The sequence below is a fragment of the Brienomyrus brachyistius genome, chromosome 14, assembly GCF_023856365.1.
Source record: "Brienomyrus brachyistius isolate T26 chromosome 14, BBRACH_0.4, whole genome shotgun sequence".
Taxonomy (NCBI): Eukaryota; Metazoa; Chordata; class Actinopteri; order Osteoglossiformes; family Mormyridae; genus Brienomyrus; species Brienomyrus brachyistius.
In genome coordinates, this window is record NC_064546.1 from 21,181,871 (window position 1) to 21,204,064 (window position 22,194).

The 22,194-nt window shown below is 43.1% G+C and overlaps 1 protein-coding gene across 8 annotated transcripts in view; it reads right to left on the reverse strand.

Annotated features, from left to right (window-relative positions):
- The window catches only part of LOC125707266 (NHS-like protein 1), a 76,728-nt gene that overhangs the window by 15,214 nt on the left and 39,320 nt on the right, over positions 1–22,194 (reverse strand). For 5 of the 8 annotated variants that reach the window (XM_048974275.1, XM_048974274.1, XM_048974278.1 and 2 more), the window contains one exon: positions 1,705–1,857. In XM_048974275.1, the coding sequence (XP_048830232.1) occupies positions 1,705–1,857 (153 nt within the window). The other 3 variants (XM_048974281.1, XM_048974280.1, XM_048974279.1) reach the window with 3 other exon arrangements.

The window sequence follows — 22,194 nt, forward strand, 5'->3', positions numbered from 1 at the left end:
CCATGAGGTTCTTCTCACAGCAGCACTTTGGCCGCCCACACATACGTTTCTGATGATGGGGGTGTTCCAGTCCTTTAAAAACACCCTGTGCAAACCACATGGCTTGAGCAAAAACCACAGAATCGTTGGCATGTGCTGATATTAAAACAACATCAGCGCAGTACAGAAGCACTTGTGCTGTTCCGCCAAGGCTCAGGTTTTAACCTTTACATTCTATTTATTTAACAGATGCTTTGATCCAAACAAAACACATTTTGGAGAAGGCAGTATCAGCCAGCCAAATTACTCTGCCGCTGATCAGAAGGTTGGCACAGTATCCTAAACTGCCGAGCCACACATATCCATCAACATTTCCTAGCATTACTCAGAAAGATTATTAGCCTTGGTTCTCTAGTCTCATTAAACGCAGCAGTAACAAAGTCCTAAAACAATTCATGGATAGACCCCATGCCGAAGGACAGTTGACCGCATCGCTGATATCACTCAGATTTTGACAGGGCCTGGACAAAGGGACAGGTGCTGACATCCGGCATCTGGTGTCCTCCTCATTAGGGCGATCAATCATCTGACAGGTGTCTCAGGAACGGAACCAATGTGAACCAAGGTGAAACAGAGTACACGGGGGACAGGCCATTTGCGTCGTACCCACTTGTACTCAAATCCACTCTCCGGTCTCACACCCAAAGTGCACTTCACAAAGTGACAAAAACACAAAACTGTGGTCCTCACCTGTCCGCGGGTCAAGGATGCCCGTTGCAATAGACCTGCTGAGCACATGTCAGCAGCATTTCAGAAATTAAATATGGCTCGCAGCATGTGGCTCCCTGTCTGACGACAGCGGGAAGCCCCTGAGATCGGCTATTTGCGATAGCTGAATTTCAAAGACTTTCCTTCCTGCTGTTTGCCTACTAAAATCACAAAACAAAGAATAGGGAAGAAAAACAGGGAGAAGGTTTTTTTTTTTTTTTTTTTTTACTTCCCCTGCAGCGAACAAGTAGGGCACCTGCGAGTGGAAGTATCCATCACCCACAGGCAGCCTGGGGACCATTAATGGGGTGGTCGCACCTTACTGACTGTCAGATTCACGCTAGAGGCAGACAGCCACGCATTGCAAGCCATTGCAGGCTATGCTGACAGGGTCTAGACACTCCCTCAAAAAAAAGGAGAAAAGCAGGAGAGAAAACAATGTTTACTGGCCTCCTATGGGAAACACCATGAAAACTCCCTCCTCTGATACAATTAGCTGTCAGCTCGCATCCTCCGCTTCATCTTTCACACAAAAGAAGGTCAGCTTGTCAATAAGACATCCCCCCCACCCCAATTGTTTAATCCAGTTTTACAGTTGCCTCCCAGTTCAGTGGATTTGAGAAGAAAGCTGTAGCTACTCTCCTGAAGTCCACGCCATTTAACACAGGTGTATCTTCTCGATTATTTGGGTTGCACAGGCTTAGGTCGATAGTTTACTTGCTAGACAGCCCTCGCTAGGTAAGATAAGGAAAAAAAAAATGATTGGATGTGAGGACACATGCATAACAATGTGCAGTTTTTTGATGAGCAGGTTGTAAAACCACTTCACAGTCAGCTTGATGACTGGTCATCTTCTCATGTTAAGTAAGGAGACATGGTTCAACGCATGGCCAATCTGGGGACAGATGCCCGTCTCCCACGCTCTCCTTGTACCGACACACCTGCCAGATGGCTTACCTCTGAGCACGGTCTTGAGGTTGACCTTGGCTTGACGGTGCAGGTCCTCCACGCAGGCTGGCCGCGTGCAGGGCAGGAAAACATTCTCCTGCTGGTGCCAGGGGGCCGAATAGTGCACCGTCCATTTGCTTTCCTCGTCCAAGCTGGAGACCGCTGCCGGAGAGCAGAAAAGTGTAGTTAAGAGGCGGAAATCACTGAAGGCTTTGAGCAGATGCCCAGTTGGCGAGATCAGGCCAGTTCTTAGACTTTATAACACATCTTGATTAGCATGTTTTGTACACTATTAGCAATCCAATGCATGACATGTAATTATTATACCGTTTTCAACTTATTTTTCAGAAGATGGTACATTCTTGCAAGTGATTGGGACTTTTTCCTCCTATATCCATTTTTCATAAAAAAAAAGCACTATGACAAGTGTTTTCTATTAAAACGACTTCTGTAAATTGAAATGAGGTTGCGGTGAGACATTTTTTAAAGATATTAAATCCACTTATGAATCCTGCATGTGCAGCAGGGAATCGTGGGTAAATAATTTCGTTATTAGCTTTGACAGAAACAATACCATTCCTGTATATTGTTAATTGGACAACACTGCAATTCATCACTGACATTCCATACACCAATGGCAAGAACAGAATACATTCAGGGCCAAAAGAAATGGAAAGGTGAAAGCCCAGAATACCCTACATAAATACTTTTCTCTTACAAAGCTATGACAAAATCTCCCACACATATATGGTTTTGTGTCTTATGGCATGAAAATTACCTGGTAAAAATGGTCTTCTGGTGTACAGAGCTCAAGGTCAAGAACGGATCACACACACACACACACACACACACACACACACACACACACATTTGTATTCACATCTTTGTGGGGACTGTCCTGCATTTCCATGGGCAAAACCCTAATCCCAACAATGACAACTTTAAACCCTACCCAACCCTAAGCTTAACCATAAGTAACCAAAAAAATACAAAACTTTTGACATTTATACTTTTTCAGACTAACCACTATAAAAGTGAGTTTCCCCTTGTGGGGGGCAAAAAAAAAGGTGCCCACAACGTCAAAATAACAGGTTTTTATCCCATTGTGGTCCCCACAACCTAATATGCAGTATACACATAACCCACACACACACACGCATGCACACACACAAACAGACACACAAACGTGATGGTAGAAATTAGTACACTGTTAGGGTAATGCCCTGTTTGTTCCTTCGTAGCTGCACCTTTCTAAAAAATGTGGTGTGGTTCTTTCGTTTTCAAAGACCACCCTTGTGCTGCCAGCACGGTCCCCGCAAATTTGCGTGTTGCCCTTTGGGGGCGGTTAGAGAGAGGGAAGAAGGGATTGGACAGAGCAAAACCGCAGTTTCAGCATTTAACCAGCGATCGTTAGGGGAAAGCTCAGCAGTTCTGGAGAAGGATGTCTGGGGCATTTGTCATGGTTAATCCAACTCCAACCAAAAACAGTGAGAGAAATGCATTCCTGCAGCTGCCCCTGTTGCAGGGAATAGCATCGCCTGTTCACAATTATGATGAACCATCAGACCATTAGGATGAGCCATAAACTAACTGCCAGCATCAAGACGTCTCCTAGAAGACACACATTTCCTACCAGCCTGTGGTTTGGCTGTTCCATGTATTGTTGCATAGCTGCAGAGCCTGGCTCTGCAGCCTGCTGCATCTAGCAGGTACGTCCATGAACTCCGCTCATCGTAGACAGGGCAAGGTCAAGGTTAGAACGGCTGTCAAACTATTAGGTGGCTCGCCTGTGAATCTGAGAATGCCAATAGACCTTTAATTACCATTAATAACCTGACCACTGAGAAAAATTGCCTTAATGGCACTATAACACAGCACAGCTATTACAAACTCTGGCTAAAGGTCAAGTGAGCAAAGGGCTTGGGTAACATGCCAATCAAATACAACTTCCAGTAACCGCAACCCAGTTTCTGATGGGTGGTCTTCAATACTGTTTTGACCATACCTGGTGAACATATTACTAACCAATTAGATTCCACTGGGAAAAGAACAAAAAATGCAATAGGAAGTAGGGCATCCAATCAACTATTCAGCGGATCTCACTGGATAATAACTAAAACATGGCTTGGCCATCTACTTCTATTGGGGGAAAGGGTAAGGTCTTTGTAGGAGATAAACCAGACAGTGATGCTTTGAATATGTTGCTGTCCAAGCACAACAACAACAGGATGTGCTCAAGTTTGTTCAAAAGGAAAGTTCAAATGGAAAACCTGGAGTGACTTCTTAATTCTAACAGCACGGTTTCCACTTTCCAGTCAGGAAATTCAGTAATAATGGACAAAAAGTTCAATCAGTTGTATCACTGCATGGCAAGCAGTTACAGCAATATGACATTCACATAAAAGTATGCATAATATTCCTTTGCAAGCAAAAAAAAAATACATTACAATAAAATGACACATTTTTGCCTCTTCGAGTGAGGTAGTTCTGACAGAGAAAATAAGTTCCATGCATTAAAAAGACACACATCACAAATACTTTGGGGTACATCACCAATTCCAGTGCTGTTTTGAAAAATATGAAGCTAAGGATGGCTGTACTAACTTATGCAGCAATTTCTTCGTATTTTTCATGCTAATACCGAACTGTCACGGGCGGCACATGAAAGCTGACATCATGTAAGGTGCGGATGGAGAAGGTCACCACACGGTGGTCGACCATTAATCAACACCCCGTCAGAGTCAAACCTTTGAAACCACACACAGATCAAAATAACCGCAGGAACGAGGTATGTCGAGCAGAGGATGTTGACGAAAAGTGCTCACCCTTCTTCTTGAAGTACTTGATCACGGATTTGAGAGAGGTGCTGATGAACACCATCGTTCAGGTCGTCGCGCGCAGTCACGCTCCCCGAACGAAGTGTGAGTTCGTGCGCGAAAGCGCGTGTGTGCGCGGGTGCGTTTCAGCGAGGCGCAGCAGGCAGCGTCTATCGGCGGTAGGTCCGCAGTACCGGCTTGGTGAGTGGCTTTGTCAAAATCCCGCACGCAGAGACCCCACCTACTGGCACACAGACTAACCGCAACACGATTTTAATCGCCGCAACTTACTATTCTACACCCCCGCGACGGAACTGCTATGTAAGCACTTAGCCCGCCCCTCTTCGCGGTTCTCATTCAGCGCTGCCTCCCTGCCCTGCCAACAGTGCCATTCCTCTCTAGCGTATCCCCTGCCTCTAAGCAGCACGTGAGGGATGCGATTCCCTGCCGGGGGGGTACATTCGCCGCAGACCTTACGCCGAGTCTCCAACTCTCAGCCACTCACTTTCACATGCGCACTCGGTCCTTTATGGTAAATTGATATTGGTATTCAGCCGCTTTCTGTTAATTAGTCATGCAATGGAAGGCAATTTACGTGGATGAAGTATTTAGATGGGGGGTAGTAGCTCAGAGGAGCCAGGGGAATGAATATGGAGAAAAAAATAAACGCTAATCACAGAAGCAAGGATTTGAACCCCCCAATCTGGAAGCTGAGAGGTATATATAATAACAAAACAGTGATTTTAAAAACACAGGTTACAAATTATCCCAGGATTTGATGAGCTGCAGATCTCCGTTTTCAAAAGAGAGAGAAAGGGCAAACACAGACATGCACACATGAACAGAGACAAAAAAAAATCTTGCACAATATGATACTGGCAAATCTGTAGTTAACAAGGGATGGTAGATGGACAGATTGATGGATGAAGAGGATCTTGGATGAGTGAATAAACATGGATAAATAGCGGTGTGCACCTTTGTAGATGTTACTTAACTGAGAATAATTCATACAGCAAAAAATGGAGCAGGGAAAATATGCAGTTTGTACCAAAAGCGACACAATAATGAGTATATTCTCATACGGCCACATAACCTATCAGTTAAAAAAAAAAAAACACAATGTGCCAAACTTAACACAGACGGCAAGGCAGCTGCAGCTAAGCAATTAATTCACTGGCGTGCTTCCAACCTGAACAGCTCCTCCTGTTTCCTCATCGCTATCGGATATCATGACAAGTCAAGGTCACCCTACTGTATCCTGATCATTCTGCTTGACAAGAACTCTCTTCTCATTGATGTGACCCGCACACATTTAGTGACTCTCCCCTGCTTTTACTTATCAACATCTGGTAAGTCTCAAATGTTAACAGTATTTTTTTTTTTTAAAGCATCTTTATTCAATGACTCGCAGCGCACCATACTTTGTAATTTCTGATGTAATGCAATTAATATAATATGAATACCAAATATTGTAATACAAGGGACATCGAAAAATCCGGTAGATCAATAAATAAACAGTAGTAAAATCGACTGAAAAAAATAATTCCACTTAAGTTCAACTGCCATTTCACAGCAGATTGCAGCAAATTGCCCTTGTTTAATGGAGACCTGTGAACAGCTGCCTTTCGACACGACTGAGAAGAGCATTATGATTAATTGTCTTTCAGCAATATAATGGGCTGCATTAAGCCCCAGGGAATGTGAAAATTGCAGTTATGAGGAAGACAAGGAATGACAGCCTTTGGGGAGCGGGGGGGTAAGAAGAGTTAGTTAGGTGATTGGGTTAATCCCCCCCCCCAGACACAAAGTGCCAGCTCAAGTGAGGGGCATAAGGTGACATTTTGCCAGGGGGCCCGCAAGTTCTAGCTGCGCCCCTTGTTCCAACACGAAAATAAAAACCCCTGGAGTACAAGAAAACAGAAAATTAAACACAAACACCAAGCTTACAGGTATGAATGGATTGCAAATGGCTAAAATTTGTGTACTCTTCGTGTGAGGCTATGGGTTTAATATATGCCCTGAAACTTTAGATCTCGGTTTAGATGTAGCAAGCTGTTAAGCAGACTGGCTTTTTTCTAAAGAGCTAGTTTTAAGCCGGAAAACAGGTCACTCGAATCTGGTCTTATACTGGGGAAAAAAAATCAAGAATTATAAACAGGGTGGTGCAGTGGTTGGCACTGTCGCCTCACACCTCGGGGACCCGGGTTCAAGTCTCTGCTAGAGTTCCAGGTGTGTGGAGTTTGCATGTTTTCACTGCAACATCCCAGTGTCGTTGTGGGGTTTCCAAATTACCCATAGGTGCATGAGTTTGCCCTGCAACGGGTTGGCACCCCATCCTGGAATGTCCCCTGCCTTGTACCCATAGGCTCCGGACCTCTCGCGACCCTGAATAGGATAAGCGGTTTATAGAAATCTACACAGATCAGTGTGAAGGAACTTATAAAATACTCGTTTCTCCTTGATAGCAGTTTCTGTTAACTATACATCCAACACAATAGCCGTAAATTCTAATCAAATGTTTCATCCTGCTGTTGAGTTTTATGCATAGGTTCTACAATAAAATAAAAAACAAAGAATTTTGGACTACATCTCTCTGCAGTGAGCTACTCTCTTAAGTACATAACCCACAGTTAAGTACATATTCTAGCCTAAAAAACTTGATTGAGACAGATGAGAAGGTGCAAAGGGCTTCTATTTGTGTCTAGGTGTTTATATATAGAGAGATATAGATTGAGGAAGAGTTGGAGATGCCAAAACTAAAAAAAACAAAAAACGAATTAGGATAAAATGGATGAGAGTGGTGAGTTTGGCCCCCCATCCTGGGTTGTTCCCTGCCTCGTGCCCATTGCTTCCGGGATAGGCTCTGGACCCCCCGCGACCCAGTGGGATAAACGGTTTGGAAAATGGATGGATGGAATTAATGAGAAAGTCTTTGAACACAACTCAAGTGCACAGTCTTTCAATACACAGCATTGTATTTTATGTAGCCAGTTTTCTGTCACATTAATCACAGATAAAATCAGCCCTTCAATACCATACCAATGACAAAGACTAGCTCTGTTTCCTTAAATCAACAAAAGAATATTTTAAAATCAGATTTATTCTTTCTGCACATTGAAAACCAGTTCAAATTCATTTTCTCAATTTCCCGACGACTGCAATCATCTCTACTTTAAAATCTGTTACCTTTTTCCTGAGTACATTAATGCCTGCACAATGTCTTCTGCTGCAACTTCAGTGGCCAGATTAGTTGTAACGAAACTAATAACTGAACAATTAAGATGAAGAGAAATGGCACTATTTCTGTCATCGTTTGAGGTCACGTTTCCTCACAAACAATTTATCAGAATGTCCAATTCCGACTGCACAAATCCAACCGCCTCTTTCCTCTGTGTATTCAGAGTCAGAAGATGACCTGGATCCATATTGGGATCACTTCATGAGCAATGATTTTTATACATATGGTTCAGTTAGTCTACTTGTTGGTTTTGTCAAACGTCAGTGCTTGTTCAGGCTGCAGTGAGGTGGCTTGGCCAGCATCCCTTTTCCCAGTGAAGCACTATATCGACATGATCTCACTGGGCGCCTTTCTCTATGACATCACCGAACACAGTGCAATAAATAAACCACAAAGCCACATGGAAAAAACATTGAAGCTGCAGAAACCTCAAATATTACTGAAGAGAACGATTCCTATTATAATTGACTGAATTGTTATTACGGTAATAGTGTAATCCCACCCCATAGCGTCACTAATTATCTGCAATATTCTATTTATCACAGCAAACAGCTGTTTTGAATACTAGTATATCATGAACAAACAATGTATAAAGCTTTCGGAAGAGAGTTAATTGCTATACCTCCATCCATTCATGTTTCTTGATTGCTTATTCAGTACAGGATTGCACATAAGAAGGATGCCTGTCCATCACAGAGCACGCAATCACACACTATGAATAAATTACACCAGATATTTGCTCGAATAACTGGATGTTTTTTGCATAGAAGAAACCAGAATACCTAGGTTAATTATTACCCAGTATTGTATTATACATTGTAACTGGCAAAGAAAAGATAGATATTTTGAAGGCTGAAGATAACAGGACAAAGGTGAGCTGACGTCCCTACAATTTTTTTTGCTGCTCTAACAAACCGCAATGGAGAAGGTCACCCCTCCCACTAACGCTGCAGAAAGAGGAGGCCACGCCCCCTGATGCATGCAGCAGTTGCCGGGGGCTGGCCAAAAAACTGTGAACAAGTGCCGTAGATACGCCCCGTGAGCTAACACACACAGAACCAAGTGCTGATATGACAAACTAAAGGGATGTTAAAACAAACAAGAGGGCGCACATTGCTTTGCTAGGCTGTTACAGCAAATGAGAAATTTCCCTCCATTATTTAATTTCCTGCTCTAAATAGTGGTCTATGCAAAATGAAATCTGATTGTATCAGAAGGATCACAAATGAGTTCTGATGAAGAATGTGGTCTCTTCTCTGTCTGGTTGAGCTGCAACTTACCAGGCTTTACAAAACCCCCATTCAGCCAAATCAAGCATCTAGCATCAACAACAAACACCTTGACCAGCAACTGAGCGTGTGTGGAATTAAATCTGGTCACAAATTAATAGTGAGATGCCTGAATGTCCAATAACTAGGGTGGTACTCTGATAGAACATGGACTGTTTGTTGCAGTTCCTCTACTGGGTCAGCCTTCGTTAGCCCCAGGGAACGCGTTAGCCACTATTGGCAAACAGCAAGACTCACCAGAGCTGTAATGAACAGATTCATTCCATTTGGAGCAACACAACTGCCTTTAACGCTTATTGAATTTTGCCTGAATCATTCAGCAATGATGTCAAATAATAGTGTATGAGTACTCTAACCACTACCCTTGCAACACTATACCAATAAAGACCTATTTTGTTATATAGTTGAGATTATTCTACAGTAACTACCATAAATTCAGAGCAACACCTTGACTACTAAGCAGTATTACTTTGGAAACCTGATTTTGGGGCAGGAAGTGCAAAATGATGTGACCCACTTCTCCGTCTCTACAGAATTATACATTGTCAGCCATTAGCCAATCAGAGATAGGATGGGAGCAAAAGGTTCCAATATTAGTCAGGGGCTGCAATAGAGCAGCCAAAGGGAATCGACAACCATTTGGGAAGGGTGGCGATGCCTGGCAGCCAATCAGAATCTCTAATGAGCGTAACACAACAGTAATCCTGTCAATAAGCAATTCTACGGCAGGGTCGATGTCTGCATGGGTTTATCCGTCTGCATGTTTGAGGATGGCCAATTGGTGCAAAAATTAAGGACAAAGTCCTCCATGGACATGCAACAGTCACACAATCAAGGCGAGTAAAGGACTCAGAATGAAATATCAATCCTCGTTGTATAATGCTTGTTTAACAATAGTACTGGGACTGAAAAAATATAGATATGGAGAAAATCTTTGTGCATAAAGTGGCGCCACCCGGTGGTAATACTGAAAGAGCTGGTTAGTGTAGCACTTAACTCAGGATTTGCATATTGGTGATGGCAAAAACAAGGCTTTGATGATTATTCTGATTTTGTGCAAAATTTAAAGCAGAATAAATCACGTGAAAAGTTGATTCATACTGAGACAAACAGAAAAGAATTCTGTACTGTTTAATGGAAATCAATCATATGACAATGTGTTATCAACAAATTAAGTAGGCTAAAACGAAAAACATTTTGAACATCTGATCACAGCTGTGCATTATGTCATCGGAGTCACAAAGGAGACAAGCTGGCGACAACTAATGACCCAGGAAATCTATCAGCTGCCAGGAAGATGAAGGTCCCACACACACAGCTCCAGACACCTGCAGAAAAGCACATTCAACCAGCAAATTTCATCTTTTATTTTCCACAAACCTTCTTCATTCACTGTGCAGGGAACCAAATCAAGAACATGGCATGGCCAGCTGTAGACCCAAACCAACACGGGGCGACTGTCTGGCCGGCGTGACACCTGCTCTTGGCCTTTAAAATATCAGCAGCACCGTACAGTACTTCACACAACAGCAGCCACTCGTTTGCCAAAAAACAGTCACAAGGATGAACACAAGACATCAGAAAAAAGAACATTCCACTGCATAAATGCCCTGACGGTGGGAAGAATCCACACTGAGCCGGTTAAGAGCTGAACTGGCGCCCGCTGCCAAAGGGGAGATCCCCTACGGCTGGTAAACTGGTGACAGCTGCACACACCCTAAGCTCACCACCCCACTTCTGCAGAAGGGGGGACAGATGCGCACTCGCCTGTCTGATTGGTGCTTCTCTGTGCTGCAAAGGAAACCTGTTGTGGAGGTCACTATTTTGAGGTCATCCTCTGTCACTGTACACATTACAAATTCACTGGAAGCTCAGCGTAGCCACATTTATCCCTTACATAAGTCCTTGACAGAATGTATGTTTGTATGTTGCTTGGGAGAAATGCACACAAATAAATCTAACACTAAATAAAGAAAGCACGCTAACTTTCTCTTCATCTCATAACACTGGCTGTCATTATTTTAGTACTAATTTGTATAGTATTTCTTTTCACTACAGTATTTTTCACAAATTTTTATCCAAAGTGATGTACAATTGAGAAAGTGGGTTCAGCCAGTCCCAAGAGAAATTAGGGTTAAGGGCAACAGTTAATCCCATCACTGTCAGCTATGGGATTTGAACTAGAGAATTTCCAATCACGGGCACCACGTTGTAACAAAATGAGCCACACACCACCTGAGAGTTGAGATGTGTGTTCAGTCCAACTGTGGCCCACGTGAAACTGAAGATTCACAGGAAATCGGTATTTCTATTCTGAAAATAAAGACTTCTACTAATAATATTTTTGCACATATGTATGGAAGATCTGATTGTTGATGATCCTTCAACAATCAAATTATTTTGAATTATATCATTTGCTAAGAAAGATGATGGTGAAGATTATATTTTGTGTAGGAGTTTGAGTCCATACATACACAACTAGATACATAAACATCATTTAGAAATGTCAGTTAAGAAAGCTGAGGTCATGATCGAGCGTAAATCTAGAGAACACAAGCAAATGTCAAGGAAGTCAACCTGGGTCTCTAATAATAATAAAAAAAACAAACAGCAGATGATTTATTAAACTATAAGAGCAATTGATGTGAATAATGGCACAAACAAGAAGGCTAAAAGATGAACTAGTATTTAATGCAGTACACAACTATTGTTTTTGATACATTCAGGCAATAAATGATAAATGAGGCTATTAAAAGATAAACATCGATGTCATAAAGTTAGACAGGCATCCTGGATTTGATGAGTTGCTAAGTTATATCTCTACAGATTATGCTGCATTTTACATAACAACAAGATCACTGCTAGGAGATGGCTGTTAAAGGGGACTTAACAGGGAAAATTTGTTGAAAGTCTGAAAGGTTTTGATTCAGCCTCTGGATGAGCTGGATATTTGGATCTAGGAAATGTAATCGATGCTTCTTTATGTTGCCTGAATTTTGCACTTCTGATCGCTGAATAGAATTATTAGGTTCTTTCTTTGTTGGCAAACGTGTAGCTCTCGCTCCTATACTGCTTGGAATTATACCTGAGCATTTATTGGGAGCTCAACTTATGCCTAGTTGACTTTGTGACAGAATGTATGTTTGTAATGTGCTATTTGGCTCACTTGTTTGTCACCTTGGACAAAAACATCTGCTACATAATGTAAATTTAAATGTAGCTAGCTATGTGGGACAAGAAGGGTTACAGCCAAACTGTGTGAGGGTCTCCTGATTATACAAGGGTGAGCAGTAGAATAAATTTTTTGTTTTTAAAAATGGACGACAGAACCAAGACAGAAGTGCTCTACGAGAAGGATGAAGGTGCTTTTAAAATCATTTCCACCTTTATTCTGTTGCGAATTGCCTGCAGTGCCGCCTGTACCCAGGGGGATCTGCACAAATACTTCCAACAAACAGCCTAGCAGCTGTGTGAAACTGCCCAAAGAGGAATCTCGGGAATGCCGTTTCAGTGTGTTCCGGGAGCCAGGATCACGCCGTGAGTCACGCTGCATTTAGGGCCACTTAACACAGCCGACTGTCTTGGCCAAGGGCCCTCCCTGGTGGCAGTCAGATGGAAGTCCATACCACCAAAGGACAAAGAACAAGACCTCGTTTAGTTTTGAAATACGTCCTCTGGCAGGACAAATGCAATCCTACAACCAAACATAAACCAGCAGACATAAACAACGACAAATCTGACAAATAAATACGCAAAGTGTTGAGTATGGACGTGACAATCAATACGCCCTAAATCTCAAATCCATACAGGCAGTGCCGCAGAAGACACTTTACCCTGACATCAGAGTCCCCATCACAGAAACTAGCCAATAACTGACAATCCTCTACCAATAAACAAGCCCATAACTAATGATTCTCTGCCAATAACTGACGATCCACTGCCAATAAACAAGCCAATAATTGATCCACAGATCAATTAATAAGATCTGTTTATAAACGAAAAATAGATTACTTGGTGTTGTATGGTGTGACATACTTAGCATACGTGTTGCACAGCCATTTTATCCTGGGTTTTATTATTATCCACTGTTTTCAATCTGCACCTGCAGGCTCATGCACAAAGCAAGGGACAGTAGCCCAGATCTCCATGTAAACTAGGAATGGACAAGGGGGTGCATGGTAGAGCAGATGAAGTAGAAACATCTCACAGGGATGGGAGGGAGCAAAAACGTGAACTGTCCGGGGTCCCCGAGGACTGGGTTGGGAAACACTGCACTAGTCTTTGCTCTTTCACCTGCTGTCGCGTCCTCTTCCCGTTCCCCTACCTCTGTCGCCCCTCTCTTAGTGATTTACATCAGAGGGAAATGATACAAGTCTCACTATTTTATATACCAAATTTAAATCACATTTTATTTATGTACACTATGTTATTTAATCGTATCGATTGTCCGTGATTGTTTTACACAACACCACAAAGTAAATTCCTTCCATCCACCCACCCATCCATCCATCCATACATTTTCTATACCCACTTGCCCTACGCTGGGTCACGGGGGACCAGAGTCTATTCTGGAAGCTATGGGTGCAAGACAGGGAATAACTGATAAAGGATGGCAATCCATTGCAGGGCGCAAACGCAATTCACACACCCAAACTAGTACTAAAATCCTCTTGAGGATTATGACAAAAAAGCTTTAAATACAAGGCAAATGCTTTCCAGGTACTGTAAGACTTTTCAATGTTTAGATCCTTCCCCCAAAAAAAGATCAAGCAGTTCAAACTTGTGTGTGTGTCTGAGGAAATATCAGTGTAGTACAACAGTTAAAGCCTTTTCACAAAGTGAGTTTTACCGGCCTCGAGTCTCTTTCCTAAACATACACTTTGCCTCTATATTTCAAATCCTGGCTTTCCCGCTCCTCTATCCATGCATAGCCACACCAGTTACAGGTCAGACAAGATTCCAGTGGGAAAATGGCCAACCTCAGACCGTTATTTACCCCCAGACAGAAAATAATGCCTCATATTGCTTTCTGTCTTCAGAAAACAGACGTTAAGATAAAGAGAAGAATAAATTATGACCTCTTGGCCCATTTAGTAAAATTCCTCCATATAAAGGCAGTGCTTTTAAAACCAAGCTATAACAAATTAAAACATAATAGAAATACCGCAGTATATTTCAAAACCATATTCAATTCTTGCAACATTTTACCCCCAGCCTGACGTTCTCAAACGAGGCTGGTTAACTGCTAATGAATCTATTCAGAAACAGAAACATTTCACAGGAGTAATTAGGTCTGTTATAATTGAAAGACATTCTGACATAAATCACACTTGGAAAGGAATGTTTTGTTATATTCTAATTAGCTTTTAAACCACTGATCTGAAATTATTTGTGGAGATATTACATGCAGTGATTAACAATAGCCCTGGGCATTTTTCCTTTTTAATAAACTGTTGTGAAAAGGAGGGCAATATCATGCTGAGACAAATGAACAGCACCCCCTGCTGATGGGCAGTGGAATTGGCTTAGCAGACTCAGGGAATTGAATCATTTCAAAAAGTGATGGAGGAATATTAATATTATGAATATAAATTATGATTAATGCTCTCAGTTACAAAAGCAAACAGCGGTATAGTAGTGGAGATTAACAGAATAAGAGAACGGATTACTTAAAAGGAAGAGTGCATTAGTCAGAATAAAGATAAGGGACTTATCTTTACAGCCACCTCTAAGCAGTTTAGGTTTTTTTATCAGTGCTTTCACTCAGGTAGTAAAACAGTTTAGACATCCAATATAGCATATAAATATATTAATATATATATGTATAGCCCGCGACCCAGTAGGATAAACGGTTTGGGAAATGGATGGATGGATGGATATATATATATATTTATTTTTATCATAAACTCCAGCAAAGCATCTCTTGGCTGCATGTGTGCATTTTTGTAATATAACAATATAAAACAGGACTTTGAAGAAAGGACCTAAAAAGGCAACCATTCAAATTAGCAGGACGTGCAACATTAAGCACATTCAGCAATATAGAGTGCTGTAGGCTAGTAGGTGTCACTGGAACAGATGGGTCTCACATATAATACAGATATATACAGTACTGATGGTTGACTAAAGCATTCAATTTCAATGTCTTAATGACTTATGAGAACAGGAGGCACCCAGGAAAGGTTCACAGAAATGTTTGGGATAGGCAAAGCTGAACAAAACTGAACAGGACTAAGTCAGAGACAGAAATGGTACAATTGGGGCTTGCTTTCCAGGGTGGAGTCAGCACAAGCAGCCAGAATTCTAAAAGCCAAAGGGAGACCGCCATTTGCCAATGTTATTTAATCCAGTTTAACCGCCCATAGATCTAGGCCAGATCCATAATATTCACCCATAATAAGTTACTGCCAGGCTTAACGCTATGTATTACTTATCTATTATTTACATACACTCGCCTTGATCCAAATGAATACAAACAGGCTTTATATGGTGAGAAGAATTTGCCACAGGGTTTGGTTTTCTGGATAAAGAAAAGCCAGACATAGTCTCTTGTTACCCTTCACTATATATTTAACTGCAGGACACAGCGTATGCTGAGAAAAACATTACTCTCTCTTCCTGACATGCCTTCATCAACATCCTTAAATTAACTAATGAAAAAGCCCCTTCTTCAGTGAGTAATTGTAGCTTGCTGGTCTCCTTGTGTAGCTTGACCACAAGCAAAATTTACAACAAAATATACAGAGGGATCATGCAATCATTTCAGAATCATTGTTTGTTTGCGCTGTTGTTGTTATGGATCCCGGGGACTCGCCCTCGCTCCACATCTGGATCCACTTGACCAAACGACTGGTTTCACTGCTTCTTTTGCACGTTTCTATGGAACGGCACTCATTTGGGCTCGGGAGTCCAGTGTGCTGAAGTAAGGAGCAAATCAGACAGCACTTAAAGCAGCAGCAAGGCACTTCTCAGAGACAGCAGAGGGAACAAGGTTACCACGGCGAGTCTCCGAAAGAGCCTCGGGCCTGACTACGACTGGAAATGACTCCATAGCAGAGAGTCACCCAGGGACAGAGAGACAGTCACACTCACAAACAAGTAATCGCATGTGCTGTAGGGCAAACCACCGTTGGATGCTGAATGAAGATAGGTCTTAGAGAAGTTTATTTCTCCAGTTCCTTACAGATTTGCACCAAAAACCCAACCACAAATGTGTGCATTGAGGAACTCCGGGCGAATCTCATCCACCCCCGGGGCCCGGCCACCGAGGACCTTTTTAACCACCTCAGTGACCTCCGCCCCAGAGATAGGTGAGTCCACCCCCAAGTCCCCACCCTCTGCTTCCACACTGGAAGGCGTGTCGGTGGGATTGAGGAGGTCTTTGAAGTATTCCTTCCACCGACCCACAACGTCCCGAGCTGAGGTCAGCAGCGCACCATCCCCACCATAAACAGTGTTGATGCTGCACCGCTTTCCAGCCCTGAGCCACTGGATGGTGGACCAGAATCTCCTCAAAGCCGTCCGGAAGTCGTTTTCCATGGCCTCGCCAAACTCCTCCCACACCTGAGTTTTTGCCTCAGCAACCGCCGAAGCTGCATCCCCTTGGCCTGCCAGTAGCCGTCAGCTGCCTCTGGAGTCCCACAGGCCAAAAAGGCCTGATAGCACACCTTCTTCAGTTTAACAGCATCCCTCACCACCAGTGGGTTTGGGGATTGCTGCCGCGACAGGCACCGACCACCTTACGGCCACAGCTCCGGTCAGCTGCCTCCACAATGGAAGCGTGGAACATGGCCCATTCGGACTCAATGTCCCCCACCTTCCCCAGGATATGGGAGAAGTTCTGCTGGAGGTAGGAGTTGAAACTCCTCCTGACAGGGGATTCCGCCAGACGTTCCCAGCAGACCCTCACTATACGCTTCCGCCTGCCAGGCCTGGCCAGCTTCCTCCCCCACCAGCGGAGCCAACCCACCATCAGGTGGTGATCAGTTGACAGCTCCGCCCCTCTCTTCACCCAAGTGTCCAAGACATGCCGCCGCAAGTCCGACGACACGACTACAAAGTCGATCATCGAACTGCGGCTTAGGGTGTCCTGATGCCAAGTGCACATATGGACACCCTTATGCCTGAACATGGTGTTCATTATGGACAATCCATGACGAGCACAGAAGTCCAATAACAAAGCACTGCTCGGGTTCAGATCCCGTCATAAATCCTGTCATTGCCCACGTGAGCATTGAAGTTTCCCAGCAGAACAAGAGAGTCCCCAGGAGGAGTGCTCTCCAACACCCCTTCCAAGGACTCCAAAAAGGGTGGGCATTCTGAACTGCCACTTGGCGCATAAGAGCAAACAACAGTCAGGACCCGTCCCCCCACCCGAAGGCGAAGGGAGGCTACCCTCTCGTCCACTGCGGTAAACCCCAATATACAGGCGCCGAGCCAGGGGGCAATCAGTATGACCACTTCCGCTTAGCGCCTCTCCCCGTGGGCAACTCCAGAGTGGAAAAGGGTCCAACCCCCCTCAAGGAGACTGGCTCCAGAGCCCAAGCCGTGAATCGAGGTGAGCCCGACTATATCTAGCCGGAACTTCACAACTTCACGCACCAGCTCAGGCTCCTTCCCCATCAGAGAGGTGACGTTCCATGTCCCCAGAGCTACCTTCTGCAGCCGAGGATCGGACCGCCATGGTCCCCGCCTTTGGCCGCTGCCCAACTCACATTGCACCCGACCCCTGGGCCCCTCCTGGTGAGCCCATTGGAGGGGGTACCTCTAATACATAACTCTCAATTTTTGAGGAGAAAAAAGGACAATAATTTTACGGATTCATATAGACTACACAATCAGAAAAGCAAAGTATCACTGATCTGATCAAATCTGATCAAAGAATATTTAATTTTACTCAGTTTCTGCCCTGAAAGGTCTTAATTAACCTGGAGCACATACTAAGCAGCGTGGAAATCAGGCCTCAGTTTCCACCAGTCACCGACAGCACAATGCATATGTTTGACTCGAATGATCTCTCTGCTAATTTTTAAGAGGAGCGTTTAAGTCCATAAAACAGCTAGAAAGCAGCCCCCTGGTTTCATGTCCAACCAACAACAGTACAATTAATTAATACATCCATGCCTATGTAGATGATTAAATGTCAACAGAATGCTGGATCATCTTTGCAATCCTTGAAACTCAGTGGATACCATGCAAGAAATTCCAAGTTGATATTTTTAAATGCCATCCCATGGTGCTTTTTATAAATAGCTCTGGCTGTGGAAACCGAGAGGCCGGCCACTTAAGTAGTGTTTGACAGGCCTAAATATCGATTGCTATGTCACTTACAGCTTGAGTGGAACTTCAGTCTTCTACTCTATGTCTGGTATTCATCCCCGCCCTGCAGGGGTCACACAACCAGACTACAAGTAGACACATAGGATCCCTAAATCTCAACCACACCTTTTGGCTGTATCACTATAACTAACTGAAGTTAGTTATAGTAACTGAAGTTAGTAACTGAACTGCTCATCAAGACCAGGCCTCTTGTTCTGTATCCTATCCGCAGTTCCCTCACTCTTGGATGAACTTCTTACTTCTCAGCCAAGTCAAAATCAGCCCACAAACCTGGATGGAAAACAAGTCAGAATATATATATATATAGTTAACAGGCAATCTGAAATAAATTTCTGGGGGTCAGCCTCCACAAATTGGAATAGGCCCAACTTCAGATTTGATAGGACAAAGTCTGACTAGGGAGTTAAGCTTAGAGGAGGCTTTAATCAGGGGCCTGTGGCAAAACCATGAGCTGATTCATGAAGCGAGCTTTGTGCAGGGAGACCGGTAGATACTGACCCATCTCCCTTTCCAGTAACTTACGCGATAACGCCCCATGATAGTAGACATGGCTTAAGTTTTCCCCTAAAAAGAGGAGAACCATTATATGGTCAGAAGAAGCAAAACTGAGGCACAGTGTAACATAAAAAACGTCTCACTAATGGATCATTGTTGTTACTGGCTACACTCCCTAGCCTCGCATACCTACAAAGAATAGCAAGAGATAACATCACGCTTGAGCCATTCATTTTTCCTGCAGGAGGAGTTTTCCTTAAATATAAAATCCACTAGTACAGGTTCTCTGCCACGCATATTCATTTTCTCAACATCTGGGTGACATATTTCAGTTTAGGTCAGGCGTGGTTTGCAAAAATCCACTCTTAACATTTTACTTGAGTTGGGAGTCTGCATTCTTGTGCCTTCCCAGCATGTCTCATCTCAAGCAACTGTTCAGAAGACGGATCTAAGAGCCAGAACCACTTTCACAGCCCGACACACGGTGTGAAACTCCATTAGAATGCCAATGGGGATGAAGCCAAAAGACACTTGATAGCCATTAGTATTCATAACACAATCCACACTCCACTCCCAACTTTAATAATCAAGTATCACTTTGTAACAGACAAAAAAAAATGTACATATCAATGAAGCCTAGAGTATTAAAAAAAACCACTATGAACAAAAATGGACCAGTTTGTTCTCCAATTCTTATTTTCAACCTTAACAACAAATTAAGTGATGTGGAAACCTGACTCTCCATCGGTTATTGACAACAGAAGCCACATGCTTGATTAAACTGATCTTTATGCTAATTTTTATGTGGAGTGCTTTTTTATCTAATCTCTGTGGAGGACCAGAAGTAGAAGGTCTTCTATGAATGAAGGACAGAAATAAACCACACATCAATGGACGCCTAAAAGGGTCAGTCTACCTAACAAGAGGACTGGTGCGGATATCAAACAAGCCGATATTTTGACATTTCACATACAGCACGACATTTTGAAGTTTTAGGATTTAACTGGGATAAATGAGATGCATAATTTTCATTTAAAAAATCTGTACGAGTCCTTTGTTCCTGTCAACATCACAATATTTTTGGAACATTATCTTTATCTATACTGTAGGCTAACTGCTAATCGAGCCTTTTGCATTGATTATGTACTTGTGATTTAAAGTCATATAACACCTATCACATTCTACATTAATTTGTGAAGCAAACGTGTACAAACCAGGACATCTAAGACAACATGATACTTCCCTTCAAAAAATTCCCTGAAGAAATTATACATTATTGCCTATCCCCAATGAATATATGTTGCATCGTAGTCATGGGGGAATGTTATTTAATGCCACTGTATAATTGTTTATGGATGGTAAAGACAGTAAAACCCACTTCACTTGTACCAGAGATAATAAAAAGCACATGAATGAATTTTTAATGCAGAATCTTCTGTGTAATCACGTGTCATGTTATCAGTTAACTCAGATAAAAATATATGAACAGCTCATGGGAGTTTTACTTACACAAATATGTTCTGAGGGCAGAGGGGAAAATGATTGGTTGTCTCTCTGAACCAATCAGATTGTAAAAGAGGTAGGTCCAAGCAACTAGAGTAAGCGGGATCAAGACACCTGATAGGTCGGTCCCGCATCCTCTAGTTGCTTGGACCCACCTCCTCTACAATCTGATTAGTTATTGCTCTGAACCAATCATTTTCCTTTCTGCCCTCTGAACATTTTTGTGCAAGTAAACCTCTCACAAATGCATGAACACCATCCGCAAAATACTATACCTCTCTTAGTTTTTGAGTTTTGTGACCTAAGCAAAGCCAACAAACTGTTCCCAAAGATCACACGTTACAAAACAAACCCCAGGATCCTGTTAGGAGAATCCCCAGTTAAGTCTGAAGATGCCACGGGACAAGCTAATGTTGCAAAACCCAACTATCTACGGTTCATTAAACCATGACAGAATGCTTATCAGAGACGAACAGGTCTCTAACTAATTTCTTCAAATTGAAAAAGAAAGATTTGACATGTCACAGTCTACAGAATGTGGTCACAATTTAAGCAATTTAGACAGTAATACTACAAAAATCAAGCCACAAGCTCATTCCCGAACAGCAAGATACAACATTTGTATAAAACAGCATTAGCAATGGTAAGCTGTTTTTGCTGTCAGGGGCATTATAGTACAGTCTTGTCACAGAAAGGCTCGTCCAGTTCTACCTTCACAAAAACCATTTACCTTGGTAAAGCTACCAGGGATGACGAAACAAACTGAAAAATGTAACGTGATCCTGGATTTCATGACAGCAGTGTCACCACTACCCCCTGTGTCCAGGGCAGCAGCCCAGTCCATCTCTCCCAGCGGAGTCACAGTATCACACCTCAAACAGACACTGGATCACACACTGAAGATGGGGAACCCCGGCACTCACAGGAGACACAGATTAAGGGGCTAAGCCAGTGCTGAAGGATCACGTGACCACAATCGTGCAGAAACACAAGCATCTTGAAAGGTGACACTGGACCAAAACACACAACTGACACTTCAATACATAAGAACGTTTTTTTTTTCCCTCCCTGTTAAGTAACCGCTGGTGCTGTTTTGCATTTGCTGGTTACAGAAAACAGAAATTTTCCTTAACAAAAACCTCTAAATTCAACATTAGGTATTAATGACCGTTTATGAGGAGTTAACGCTATAAGCCAATTCAAAGTCAACATTTCTCATGAAGAGCAACTGCTCCATTTGTCGATACACACTGTGCTACACACTGAAGCAACGCGGATTCCCGAGTAGAAGTCGGAAAAACTACACTCAGAGCATGGCACTGGGGAGCCGTCCTTCTCTCACACACAGCTGGAGATGTTCTTTGTGACTAAAACTTTGGCTCAGTCACCAGGAGCCGACCCTCCCCAAGCTGGTGAATGGCAAGAAAACAAAGAAAACCGCAAGATGGGGTCACGGGCGGACCAGGAGTGCAACAAGGAACAAACTCACTTTCCATGCACAGACTAAGCATTTTTCCTCCACGTCTTCAGAATAGCTGTGTTCTCTGCCCCCTTTTCCACTTTTTCCTGAAATCTCATCAGGTCATGAATTGGACTCCGCGTTTCCATAACAGTCTCCTACCTTTCAGGCAGAACATAGCGTCTTTCCAGCCCCCCAGAGCGGAAAACGAGTAGCAGACAAGGTCCTGTTGAACCCCCCTGCACTCTCTCTCTCATGCTCACGCTCTCTTTTCAGACACAGTAGCTTCTCGCGTTCCACGTTCTGGGTTCTAACATCCTAGCAGTGCTTGCAAGCCCCCCCCCCCCCCGTTTTGCTGTG